The sequence below is a fragment of the Pelodiscus sinensis genome, chromosome 2, assembly GCF_052426305.1.
Source record: "Pelodiscus sinensis isolate ZL-2025 chromosome 2, ASM5242630v1, whole genome shotgun sequence".
Lineage (NCBI taxonomy): Eukaryota > Metazoa > Chordata > Testudines > Trionychidae > Pelodiscus > Pelodiscus sinensis.
Genome location: NC_143053.1, coordinates 113,425,536 through 113,439,732, shown reverse-complemented (window position 1 = coordinate 113,439,732; position 14,197 = coordinate 113,425,536). Strand labels below are relative to the sequence as shown.

The window sequence follows — 14,197 nt, the reverse complement described above, 5'->3', positions numbered from 1 at the left end:
CCTAATTTATCCTTTGTATTGTGCTATTTTTAACACATGCCTAGTTTCTCTCTCAGGCTTTTCTATTACAGAATATGTGTGGGAGTTTTTATAAATCTAAGTACCTTTTATTCTTGTGGCAGGCTGAATGATGATTCAAAAATATATGATGATTCCTATAATATTAGGAAAGTAGTAAGATAGTTAATTTTGGTAAGATTTTTACAGTATTTGCAGATATCACCATGAGAACTGTACTTATGTGTTTCGTCCCCACACTGACAGATGTCAAAAGCACAGAATTCAAGTTGTACCTGGAGGGTAGGCAAATACTATACTCTGCAATGTTAGCAATTGGTTATCAATGTATAATATATTTCTCTTTCTCTTGTTTGTGTAGGAAAAACTGGCAGCATCCCATTTCATCTTGAGCTAATGATCCAACACCAAATTAATCTAAGATGATCATCTAGGCATAAGAGACTAGACTGAGACATTTAGGAACAGACTTACTATAAGAGCTGCTAAGTGACACTCGCCTAGGGGAGCCACTTTATGGCATGCAATTCTCTCCACTGAGCAGTACTTGGGGTGTTGGAGCCATAGCCCTGCCTTCTTCCTAGCTACCAGGCATCCCAAGGGGATGTGAGGCAGAGAAAACCGTGCTTCACAAACTACCGAATCTTCAGTTCTCACTAGCCTTTATGTGGGCTACACATAATGGAAAGGGAAGCTTCTTACCTTTTGCATCACCATGCATAGCCCTGTTGAGAATCAGAAGAATACAGGAACTGCATTTTTCAAGTGATCAGTGGGACTTGTAGGCTCTCAGTTCCTCAGAAGATCAAACCTCAAAGGAACGTGGCCAGGATTTGAAAAAAACGAGCACCTCATGTTATTCTCTGCTGTTCCTATTTAGACACCTAAATAAGTAGCCTCAGGTGAGGAGCATGCAGAAATCATTGTTCTTGGCTACAACAGGAGCTGGTAGGTGCTCAACACTATTGATAATCAAGCCATTTATTTAGGTAGCTCAGTACAGACTTGGGCCTTACACTTGCACTTTACTTATGCCTGTACATTGTCCCATTGATATCAATGGGACAACTTACATGGGTAAAGTTAAGTATCTGCACAAGTGTTTATAGAATAACACATTGCAGCCTAACTTCATGCACCTGTTTTTTTTTTTAATTTTGGCCTAAAATTATTCCTGCATATTTTATGAGACCAACTGAAGTTCTTCTAAAAGTCTTTCAGTGCTGGATCGCTAGGAAAATAAAAAATTACTGGTGATATTTAAATAGTAATAATTCAGAATAGTATAACAACAAAAGCTGATGACATGTTCATGTTTCAATCAATCTGTAGTAAGAAAGTTGACTGCAATGAAGATCAGTATGGGTTGGTGTAAGTTATTTAACTGAAAGCTAAGGGTTCTTCCTGAGATAATAATGATACTATGGCCTAAATAAAGTGAGGCTGAAAGACAAGGCGTTTATTATAGCTACAACTATTATCAAGATAATAGGAAGCATTGATCCTATTATATTATAATTATAATGAAATGCCCCATCATAGTTTTTCAAATATAATTGGGCTTAAAATAATGAAATATGTTAGTTGATTGAGGGTCCATGGATGGTGAGGGCAATAGTGGATCAGGGACTTGCATACTGTTTCCAATGCTGGAAAGTCAGTAACAGTACAACATTTCTTCCCTTTGACTGGGATTATTCCATTTCATAGAAATTAGCAAGAAACTATTGTCATAATAGTCTGTGAAGTAGTTTCTTCTGCTGGCAAAGAGCATCATGCAACTGTGCCCCATCATCAGGAGTAATGTGGGCATGAAGATGTAAGAATAGATCTCTAAATATACAGACATCAAATGTTTTCAGCAATATTTTGAATTTTGCATCCCAGGCTTTCGGAGGAGCCTGTATGGACATGTTAGGATGGGATATCCAGAGTAGGCCATGGAATGCACAGGTTAGATCAAGAACACAACCACTGTCACTCAGTTTGAGGATAATCAAGACTGAAGTCTCACCTCTTGGTTCAGCATGGGCATGCAGCCTGAGCTTTTGTTGGTGAGCTGCAAGGGTGCTATCTAGCTTGTCATGTCTAATAACTTTCTCTTCTGAAGTCTGATATGCTGAAAGATCTGTGCTGCTGATGTTAAAAGCTGGATTTTCAATGCCTTCTGTTGCTGCTCTCTCTTCTTTTACTATAGAAAACAAGGAGGTCAGAAGAGCACATTATACCAAAGTGTATTTCAATGACAAGCAGAAAATTCCTTCTAGTAATTCCTTTGCTGAAAGACTCAAGTGTATCGTCCTCAAATGTCGCCAAAACGGAATTAGGTTAAAATTAACTCTAAAAAAAAGAATAAATGATTAAAATAATTACAAATTGCACCCTGACAAGCAAGAGCAAAATTTCGCCCACAGCCATTTGTCTGTAATTAGTTAATTAATCCTTACACAAATTATGAGCAATAACTCATCAAGCAAGGCTCACCCATCAGAAATTCAGCCGACTTGGATTTCTTCTGCTTAGTTTGCTTCAGAGCCTTCTGCTGGAACTTCTGGAGGGAAATTGTTAAATGAATAAATTAGCTAAAGAACGAAGATCATCCTTTATGATCCACAACTAACACAGTATTTTAAATAAGGGATGGCATTGAAATGTCATTTAATTTACATCGCTGCTAAAGGGGTCAAACATTAATTGAACAACAGAAGTGGAAGAATTAAATAAAATGGGAGAAGAAAAGTTAAAACAAATGCCAAATGAAGGTCACATTAAAATACTTTGTTTTTTGCCATTTTTAATTAATGCAAAGCTTCAACAAATGAAGAGATTAGAAAACTCATTTTCGGAGTATGCATTCAGCACAACTGCTCTGTTTCACTGTTAGAAAATAAAAGCTGCATTTTAGAAAGTTTGGTTATGCAGTGCATTTTCAAGTAGCCCTGCTCTTGCTTTTCTATAGGTTATTTTTGTTTATTTATTTATTTATTTATTTCCAGATCCACTTACATAAAACAATGTATTTGTTTAGAATAAATAAACTAATAAAGAGATATCAGTGTTCCTATAAAACAGCAGAATGATAAAACAAAATCTTTACTTTTCCCAAAATAATTAAAACCACAAAAATTCAGGCGATGCCACCAGACATATTACATGACTGGGGTGGGAGAGGGAGTTAGTGGAATTCGCTACATTGCTGAAAGTTCATTTAATATTGAAAGCATGTAAAAATATGGTTACAATATAAATGAACAGCAACAAATTTTATTAGAGGCCTCAAGTACTTACAAGTTTTAAATTACATACTCAGGGGATAAGAGGCACTAAGCTGATGCAGTAGCAATACTGTGAGCAAGGCCCAAGTTTTAAACTTGATCTTTGTCTGCTTGATAGCAATGAGATGTTCACACAGAGGACCAGGATTGAATATAGTCCTGTATAATTAATGCTTATAATAAAAATAGCAATCAGGTAAATAGCAATGTAAAAGTTGCAAACTGTAGGCAGTAGCTAAAGTAAAATGGCTGAGTTCTAAGAACAAAGTTAATTACTTGTTTTAGAATGTTGTGCCATATTTTGTAAATTGTTTTGTTAATTTCTGAAGTGTTAATTTTTATGCCATTTATTTAATTGTTCTGATGTAAAGACCATGCTACAAATAGAGCTACTGAAAAAAGCCAATCTGATATTTTTACATAATAACAATATTAATTGAAAGTGTACTATAGAATGAACACTTTTCCCATTTTCTATTTTTTCCCCTTTGATTGTGTGTATAAATTTCCAGCATGTCAGGATGGGCGCAATTGACACAATCAATAAATATGTCAACAGTAATTGAACCACAATACTGACTGAGTATGAAATATTCTTTACTGATAAGAAAACATTGTATATGCCATTTGGAATAATCTGAAATTGCCAATACTTCTCTGAATTAAGAAAGCCTCTTTATTATTAATAGACAGATACTTGTAAAAACTGGTTTGATATTTAAACTTACTTTTATAAGAATAGAAGCATAAGTTCATTTGCATTAACTGAAATGTTGTGGTAAAATCGTATCCCCATTATAGTTAATGGTAGTTTTGCCATTTGTGTCCATGATCTTATGAATTTATCCCTAATGTTTAATGATTTTTTTCAATTAAATTCCTACCTTTTAAACATAAATAATTCAGCTAATGACTTTAGAATAACATCATTTTTGCAATTGTATTAAAAGATTTTTCCTTGGTCTTATAAATCAGAAAATATTACCTTTATATATTTAAGAGATGCAAATGTCATTTAGAATGTGGGCACTGGACTTCAAAACAGTAATGCTGATTTACATCAACTAAAGAGTTAGCCCTTAAAGCATGAATACATTCCATCTATATAATGGATTTCCAAGACAAAACTGAAATGCAGGCTGTAAGATCTGCTATTTCAAAACTTTCAAATACAGTCGTTCACAAAATACACACATTCCTTCTGTGGTTTAAAAAAAAAGTAAAGATATTATTCTTTTTTCACAATTTCCAACAAAGGAAACACCAGATATTATTTTTCCTGCCACAGTAATCTGCATTCTTGGGCATTTCACCTGCTCAAACTCAAAGAAACATTTTTAAATCACCTCATGCAACATATCGGTAGCTCCAGTTTACTTACAAAGAACTTCAAAAGAAATTACACACTTGTTCCTTAATGTGATTAGGATTTCAAAGGTGGGGTTGTTTGGGGAGAGGGTGTGTGATTCTTTCTTTCTTTCTTTCTTTCTTTCTTTCTTTTATTACGATTTCATATATTTGCAATGAAAGCAATACCTGATTTTCTACAGCAGAGATAAATTCTTATAGAGTTACTTCTCAATGAACAATGGTGTATTTCTGTGGCCTGGGCATATCTAACACATGTTCTTGTCACTTTGTGCTTCAGAGGAAATTAGTAGACATTTTTCTTTCCTATCTTTTGCTAGTCAATTTCCTTACCTTTCTCTCGTTTACACATGGGCACCTTTAAACATGGTAAATTACCTCTTTTCTTTTTTTCAGTTAAGATAATTTCCTCCCTGATTATACTTGGTTTTCTCATCAGAGAACGTGCAGAAAATTATTGTTACATTTTATATTTATTTTACCATTAGTCACTACTAGTTAATGTATGTGTTTATGCAAATTTATATCCGAAGTAATAGTTCTTTAATCAATTCACATATAACTAAAATACTTATATTTAAAACAGCAAATTAAAGCAAACTCTTTCAATGACTACATGCCATACTTTCAGCCAGCTTTGTGTGGGTGTATTTGTCAATATGTACATGCACACATGCCAGTACACAAATACATCACCTTATTTATAGCATGCTACCTGGAAAAAGCAGCAATAGATCATATACTTTTAAAGAAAGTAATAAAGTTACACATCTTGGGCTAGATCCTTAACTGGTATAAACCAGCATGGCTCTTTTAGTTTCAATGAGCTACATTAAGTTATAGCAACTAAGGATATGGCCCAATTTATACACATAATATAAATCAAGCCTTTGTGTTCATGAACGACACATATAAATTTGATGGCATGTGTTCTCAAAGTCAAATTTAAAATATGAGTCTCCTAATGCAGATATCCAATTTTTAGATTTACACTAGAGATACTAAAAATAAATGCTGTTGAACTATAATATAGGAAGCATATTCTTGTACTGTGTAACAGAAAGGTGATAACTAGTGATTCCAGCCATGTAAAACTAATCTGCATACAATTTAAAACATGTACTAAACCTCTAAATATTTTTTTTTTGTTATGGATGTTGTGGTATTTAAAATACAATGGACTGTTTTCTGATAACTATTTTTTAAAGCAAACTGTATAGAAATAAATCTATGTGAGAATAGCAAGCACTGCCACAAAAAAAACCTCCTCATTTATAACCAGTGACAACTAAAACCTATGAAGTTTTTAAAAGAATGTGATTGTTGTCAAAAGGAATTGGGTACAACAGGGCTGTGTTCAGTTCTGGTTCCACTCAAAGCCATGGCTGAGGGGCTCTGGGAAAGCTGCTGCAAGGCTGGTGGGCACAGACCAGCAAGAAAGTGAATTTTGCATACTGTACGGATCATCGCTCAGTTCAGGGCAGTCAGATTGAATCTGCAATCAACCAATTGTGCTTCATGAAACCGTCAGCCCTCATTTATGTCTAGCTGTTTTCTTCTGTCCTGCTGTAAACAAGCTCTGCTCTGAGCTGTCTCCCTACCCTTATCTGCTTAGGAAGATCACACAGACAGACCTCATCAGCAGCCTTAGAGTTAAAGTTAAAGTTACTGCTTCCAGACAGCAGTCCCTATGCAAGCTGGAAGTCAAAAAGAAGAGCAACTTTGGAATGACAGAGTTTTAGTTCCTTTTAGGAAATATATACCTTAGATTCAGACACATACTGGCATGTTATGTCTCTTTCATGAAATTAAATTAGGTGTTCCTAATATGAACAACTGTTTCTAACATCAGCAAACTAGCTCAGCAGATTCATCCATAGTTTTGTTTATTTTTTTTTCCTTTGGGTCCTTGTTTGAATACAGCCAAAAGAGAAGTAGCTGGAAATATTGTCAATCTGGTAGGGCTCCAAGAACCTAATAATGCCTGAAATGCTCCAAGGAGTGTAGTGACGGTAAACAGGAACAGGTATCTTGGCTTCTGTTCTCATTCACTTCAGTGGGAGCATTAGCCTTTAAACATAAAGCAGAATGAAGTTTTTCAAGAATGGTCCTCTTGCATAAAAATGGATGGAGCCTTCCTAAAAAAATAGTTCTCCATGAACCCACTCAAATATATTATTTGGTATTTACAGCATTTAATTCTGATAACCATCTGGTATCTCCCTGTTAAGCTTTCATTTATGCAGCTGGAGTTGGAACCTTTTCCCTTCTCCCAGTCTATTACTTTATCTGTTTAAGGGATAACAGCCAAAGTGAAACAGCTTGTAATTTGCACCTGTCTGCTTTTAAGCATTCCATGCTAGATTTCATGGAGAGCAAACTCTTCACTGCTAATAAGAATGACACTCGATAGGATCAAGGCATTTTTCTTTAGCTGGTTTTGTAGCAATTTTTTCAAATGATAAAATAAAATAAAATAAAATACATATATACTTTAAATATGCCTATCTGGGCTAACGGGAAAATCCAAATGAAAACTACTCTGTGTGTAAAAGGAATGTGTGTGTTCATAATACCACAGCACCTATATTGTACACACTAGGCACAGCGGAAATCAAGATTCTATCTACAGTGCAGTGGAAGGAAACTCCATTTGCACTGTGAAGTGCAATACACACTCCAAACTGTTTCAGTGAATTGCCATCTACAAACTGGTAAGAAGGTTACACTGAACTTTGGTGTACAGGGTTTTCAGTGGGTATTGGCGGTTCTCATCTCCTCACAATATCAGGCCCATATTAAATTTGTTGTCAGAAAAAAATAATCCTGGGCATTATTCTAGCCCTCATTTTCGGAGAATTGCAGTGTTGGACTACAAAGACAACTTAGCTCTAAAAGAGGGAATTTTTTTTAAAAAAAATAGATTCACTGTGATTTTACTGTTTTATAAAAGCTGCTTTCATGTGTTTGACATAATAAATTAATTATTTGGTTATAAAGGAAGTACTATATCTTAAATGAACTGTAACAACATAGGAAAGTACTTTCCAAAGAATATTCACAATTAATTGACAAATTATTTTAGTTATTAAGGTTTGTAATTTTTGTTGTGCCTTTTTTCTTCTTCCTGATGTCTGTAAAACACAATAAGAAAAAAAGCTGCATAACTGATGACAGAAAAATAGCACTGCGGGAATGAAAGGGAAATGAAATGAACTAAAAAGTGCAATTTATTAAATAAAAGACTGGTGTCGCATTTTGATTCCATAAATTGTCCCCATTTGTACTTCCTGTTTAAACAATAACCAACATGATGATGGGTTAAATTAAGTTGATATTGTCACAAACGTAGCCTCACTAGTAATTAATGTAGTTTAATATGGTTGTTGGCACACATCTCACATGACAGATAATGTTCCAACATGTCACTGATAGGACCTTTCAGCACAGCTTTAGGAGATCTACCAGGCATTGCCGAGGTTGGTTAGGTCAAAGGGTTGAACCATGTGTAATTCAGAACAGAAGAGGTCCCACGGTCACTCCACAAAAACAATTACACTACTTATTTCACTCTATCCCTTGCCCGAAATTCACAAGCCTCACAGTTTCAGTGCAGTCAATCTCATTCTGCCCTTGGGCTATAAGCCACATGAAAATATGTGGTGCTGTGTTTATAAATCTAATCAAAAATAGAAACAGTAGACAAGCACAATGAGGTCCTACTATGGATCATGGGAATTCTCTAAATTCTGAAGGCACTTTTGTTTAACTTCTATAGGCCCTCTCTTACCACTACTTTGTCTAACACACTCGTTAATCATCCCCTTTGCTTGTCAATGATTCAAAAGAGACTACAAGTCTCCTAATTTCCCTCCAATCACCCTACAAATAATATTATGAAATATAAATGTTAGGAATATCCCTATTTTATTTTTAAGTAAATATTATTAATCTTCACTTACCGCTGTGTCCATGGTTGTCTGCCCTTTCTCAGATGTGCAACAGAATGAAGAAAGCAATTCTGCCTACAAACAAAAATAGAGCGCACACAAAAATAAATCACAGTTTTAACCTGTACACAGTCAATCTATTTTCTACTTATGTTTGCATAGTACCATTCTAAAAGATGCTGCTAGAGGGGAAGAGAGTGTTTCATCTTTGTAGACCTAACAAACTTGAGCCCGAGAACAAAGTGAGGACAGTGCAGTTTCTTTACTTCCTTCCTGTGAAGAGATGTCCTCATCAGGTTAAAAACACAGTTAAAACTAAAATAAAATTTAGCATCCTTAGGAAAGACGCAGATGTGTTTGAGGGCAGAGTGAGTTACCTTGTAACTCTACAGAAAGTGGGCATTCTAGGTCAACCTGCAGTAATTGTCAAGGCTGTGTGAAGTTTGTATAGGTATAACCACATTTAACCTGGAGGTAATTACGTGATTTGACTTTTCAGTAAGGGTACTGGAACTAGGGGTGTTGCCATAGCCCCTGTCTTGAAGTGGTTTCCACTAGCTACAGGGTTTGCAGCCTGGTTCTAAGGCTTTCGGCACCCCCACTGTATGAATTGTTCCAGTGCCCCTGGTTTCCAGTGTTGTGAGTCCTACTATATTAAGAATTCTACCATCATTTAAATACACAAGGCTAGATACACAGAGGGACATAGGCAATGTGTCCATGAACAGTATGCCTATCCTGCAGACATCTAAAAAAGAAATCACAACACTTGAGATTCACAAAGCCCAAGACAGGCACCTAGGTGCCTGTAAAACATTAGATTAAAATCTACAAGGCCAGAGCAGTAGTGTAGTGCTTCTTAAACTAGCTAGTGGGAGATGCTGACAACTGGGATGTGTCCTAAGCCATGGCTCTCTTGCAGAGATCGGTGCCTATCTTGGCTAGTGATACAGAAGTAGAAATTTCTCCCCTGGAGTCAGATGGCTAGTTTCTTGGGAGAATGGAGGGAAGCATTTGTCTAACTCCAACAGGGGGAAGGGCATGTGTAGAGATCCGTACTAGCGATGTTAATAATTGTGTATTTCTGTAAATGTATAATTGCTGACATTTTTAGTGGTTACACATTTACGCATGGGGGCAGGTGCTTGCAGGGAGCTAGCTCCTATCAGTCCTCCAGGCTGTGGCCTCTACTGGAGGCAGCAGAGAGAGGTGGGGCAGGCAGCCTCTATGAGTGGATAGGCAGCCAGGGGGTGGTGTAATGCGTGGAACTGTTAGGCTGAATTGATAAGCCTGGGTTTATCAGTTAATCATGTAAATGATTACACACCAGCATCTTTAGATCCTACCTTCTTTCAGTGCAGTGATCAGAGCACTCTCCAGGATGTGGGAAATTCAGGTTCAGTTTCCCCCCCTGCTAGGAAGGGAGAGAGAGGATTTGAACAGGGGCCTCCCACTTCTGAGAAGTGGGTTCTAACCACTGAGTTATGGGATAGTCTGATATGGGCTCCCTCAGTCTTTCCTATTGAAGCCTTTTAATTAAAGAGTCATTGGCATAGAAGGACTGGACCCAAGGTCTCCCACTTCCTAGACAGGTGCCCTAACCACTGGACTGTAGAGTTCTTCTTACTCTTTGGCTGAATGACTCTACATCTCGGGTTCAGGCACCGATGTACCTTTGTGAATCCCACCCACAAGAACTACATTTTCCTTACACCTTGCCAGCAAAACTCCTATTATTTTCACGGGTGAAGTATCAGGCCTATAAGGAATAGGACATTGAAAAGTCCTTTCATTATGTATTTATGTAGATACACATTCAGATTGTTTGGCAGAGGATGAAAACAACCCCCCACCCCTGCCAAAAAAAAAAAAACCCTTCAAAAATAAACATGCCTCTTCAACTTTCCTCACATCTTTAGTTGATCTTCCAGGCTAGAAGAATGCATTATATAAAGGACTTTTCTGACTTCAATTGAAAAAATACCCTCTATTCAGGATATCAGATAAGTCTGTAGTTTATTTTAAGCTTGTTCTTAAATCCCATTGCAATTAACGGGAGTCATGCATGTACTTTAAGTTATCCACGTGCTGTCCTGACCAAGGATGAATTTAAACACAGACCTAAATACTCTCCTGAATAGAAGCCTCTTATTTGTTGTTGGGATTACATACCCAGTAAGTTACCCACTCAGTGCAAGTAAGAATGATAATAGCGAACATGCTATCTGAATTTTCAGTTCCTAATCAAAGCAAGTGACAGGGGTTTTGTTCTTTGTCTGGTGTGGGGCTTTAGCAGAAACTTGAGAATATTTGTCTGTATGGAAAAACCTTAAAGCCAAAATTATTCTGTTTAGGACATATGAGGGATGGCTTTTTAGATTTATCAGAATTAATATAAATAAACATGAAGCTCCCAGCTAAGAAACCCACTAGTTTAAAGAAAGGTGGTGCCTGGTCAGCTTTCCAATTCTTCCTCCTCTCTCTGCTCTTCCAGTTGCTCCCACTCTCAGACATCACCCCAACTTCTGACAAGTTTTCTCATAGCCTTCTTTCAGGGGCAACACCTCACCCCTCATCTCTCATTGAGTGCCACCACTATGCCCAGTTTTGCAGTCTCCTGTTTTCCACCACTATCTCTAAGGCTACATCAACACTACACGCTTATTTTGAAATAAGCTATTCCAGAAAAGTTATTCCAAAATAGTTTATTTTGAAATAGCATGTCTACACTTCAAGAAAGCCTCAAAATTAGTCCAAGGCAGGCTTCCCTAATGTAGATGTGATATCTCGATTTAGAGCCCCAGGAGGCACTGGGGAGGAATAACTTAGGCTTGGTCTACACTATACCCCTCTTTCAGCAGAGGGATGTAAATAAAGCACATAGGAAGTGCAAATGAAGTGGGGATTTAAATATCCGTTACTTAATTTGCATAATCACATTTGGGAACTGTTTCAAACAAGCGTCATTTCGAAACTGAAACTGCAGCTTAGCTGCGGTTCTGCCGAAAGCGGGGTGATTTTTCGACAGATTCTGTATTCCTCATTTTTTGAGGAGTAAAGGATCTGTCAAAAAATCACCCCGCTGTCATCAGAACCGTGGCTAAGCCTCGGTTTTAGTTTCAAAATGGCGCTTATTCTAAACAGCGCCCAAATGTGATTATGCAAATGAAGCACAGGATATTTAAATTCCCGCTTTATTTGCACTTCTAATGTATCTCATTTGCATCCCTCTGCCGACAGAGAGGTGTAGTTTAGACACGGCCTTAGAATGTCCCTGGTGAGGGACTATTTCGAAATAGCAGCAGTGGAGTGTCTAAACGCCTTATTTCAAAATAGCTATTTCGGAATAGGCGTTATGCCTCGTAGAATGAGGTTTGCAGATTTCGGAATAAATTACTTCAAAATAATGGAATGGCTGTGTAGACGCTCACATTATTATTTTGAAGTAACTCTAGTTATCTCAAAATAACAGTGCAGGGCAGACTCACCCTAAGACAGAACCCCTTTGAATCTGGCTTCTGCTCCATTAGCCGCATTTCAGCACAGATGGAAGCTCTGGGCAGAGCAGAATGGAGGGAGAAAGTCTGCACCTCCAGAAGTCTTGTTCCCCTCCAACCCCCATATCTACTCTCCCTTCCCTAAAGAATCTATCCTTCACACTGGACAGGGCTACATGAATCATGGCTGTAAAATCCAGGCTGTATCAAATGTCCACTGAAGTCAATGGTAGTCTTTTCTGAATCTTCATTTTCTTTGCTCAACCAGGAGTGAAAAGTTGAACTCTGTCTAATCACTGCCGGTGCTGAGTCTCCTGACCTTTGTCACCTTCACTGGATTCCAATGCCCTCCTGTGGGTGCCAACATCATCACAGTTAGTAGTTTCATGAGGGTGCCAGAGAATTTTGCAGTTTCTGTTGCTGCTGCCTTGACAGCTACTGTACAATCTCCTGCATTGTTTTTCAGAGTTGGTACAGAAATTCCTGTGTAAAATAGAGGTGCACACAACTTTCCTCAGGTAACACATCAAGTCAGCAGCAGGTTCAGAAAACTAGGAATTGCAATTAATAGGATTCATGTATGTACTTTAAGTTATCCACGTGCTGTCCTGACCAAGAATGAATTTAAACACAGACCTAAATACTCTCCTGAATAGAAGCCTCTTATTTGTTGTTGGGATTACATACCCATACTACCCAGTAAGGTACCCTCTCAGTGCAAGTGTGAATTTTCAGTGCCTAATCAAAGCAGGAGACAGAGATTTTGTTGAAACAAAAGACAGGACTATGCAGCACTTTAAAGACTAACAAGATGGTTTGTCTGGTGTGGGACTATGACTCTCAGAGCTAGTATTGGGGGCCTATACAAAGACTTCTCCCCAGTTGATTCTTTTTTGCTTGCCTTCCACTTTGCTCAATTACCCACCCATGCTCTGCCCCCACTTAATTCAATAGCTAAACTATAATTGACTTCAATAGTGCAGCATCAGATTCCTAGTTACTTATCTGAATAATTCCTTCCTTCAGAGACACATCTGGTTACTGCTTAGTTGTGTGCAACTATAAGAAACGAAGCAAATAAGAATTCCACCAATCGAGAAGACTGGTTCAGAAAAAGCCTGTTGATAAATGACTATGTCAATCCCAACATTGCTGTGGTGACTCTTTCTAAGCAGAATTGGGCAAAGCTGCTATAAGAAGTGAGTCAGTTTGAGAATGAGAGAGAGATAAAAGATATAATCTGACATAGCACAAACAGGTGTGGTGATATGAATATACGCAGGCCTGGTACACAGAATGCATCACATGCTAAGGGGGAGATATGTAGCAGGAATACCATGTTAGAATATTGATAGTAAACCAGTAGTAAAACATAACCTTACCAGTCTATAGAAGACTCCCTTTGGATACTCTCATAAACCTCAGTCACCTTATCCTGGGCTCCACAAGGTGTATCTTGAAGGCAAAAGGCCCACCCATAACTTAAAATCAGTATAGGAGCCATAAAGGCTATGCCTTTCCTTTTCTAAGCCTTGATTTTAGGAGCCTACTCAAGTTTAATCTCAATGTCTTTTCCCCCTTAAAGAAAGGCCTTGACCCCAGCACAGCTCTTCGGTATACATTAAACTTCATGGCTGTGTCTACACTGGCATGAATTTCCGGAAATGCTTAAAACGGAATACTATTCCGTTTTCAGTTTTTCCGGAAAAGGAGTGTCTGCATTGGCAGGCTGCTTTTCCAGAAAAGCTCTTTTTCCGGAAAAGCGTCTGTGGCCAATATAGACGCGCTTTTCCGGAAAAAAGCCCCGATTGCCATTTTCGCAATTGGGGCTTTTTTCCGGAAAAGACTACTGGGCCCTTTTCCGGAACAGTGTTCCGGAATAAGGACTTATGCCCGAGCGGGAGCAGAATAGTTTTTCCAGAATAGTGGCTGATTTTGTACAGTAGAGCATCGTTGCTTTTCCGGAAATTAAAGAGCCAGTGTAGACAGCTCACAGCTTATTCCGGAAAAGCGGCTGATTTTCCGGAATAAGTGGCCCAGTGTTGACACAGCCCATGGCTACGTCTACACTGGCCCCTTTTCCGAAAGG

General features: G+C 37.8%; 1 protein-coding gene across 1 annotated transcript in view; it reads right to left on the bottom strand.

The window, feature by feature from the left end:
• LOC102458814 (uncharacterized) overlaps positions 1-14,197 on the bottom strand; it is a 284,741-nt gene that overhangs the window by 224,570 nt on the left and 45,974 nt on the right. Inside the window, exons 3-5 of the mRNA XM_089776005.1 lie at positions 8,624-8,686; positions 2,503-2,569; positions 2,033-2,209 (exon numbers count right to left, since the gene is read on the bottom strand). Of these exons, the coding sequence (XP_089632131.1) occupies positions 2,033-2,209; positions 2,503-2,569; positions 8,624-8,635 (256 nt within the window). The 5' untranslated portion in view covers positions 8,636-8,686. The remainder of the gene's footprint in view (positions 1-2,032; positions 2,210-2,502; positions 2,570-8,623; positions 8,687-14,197) is intronic.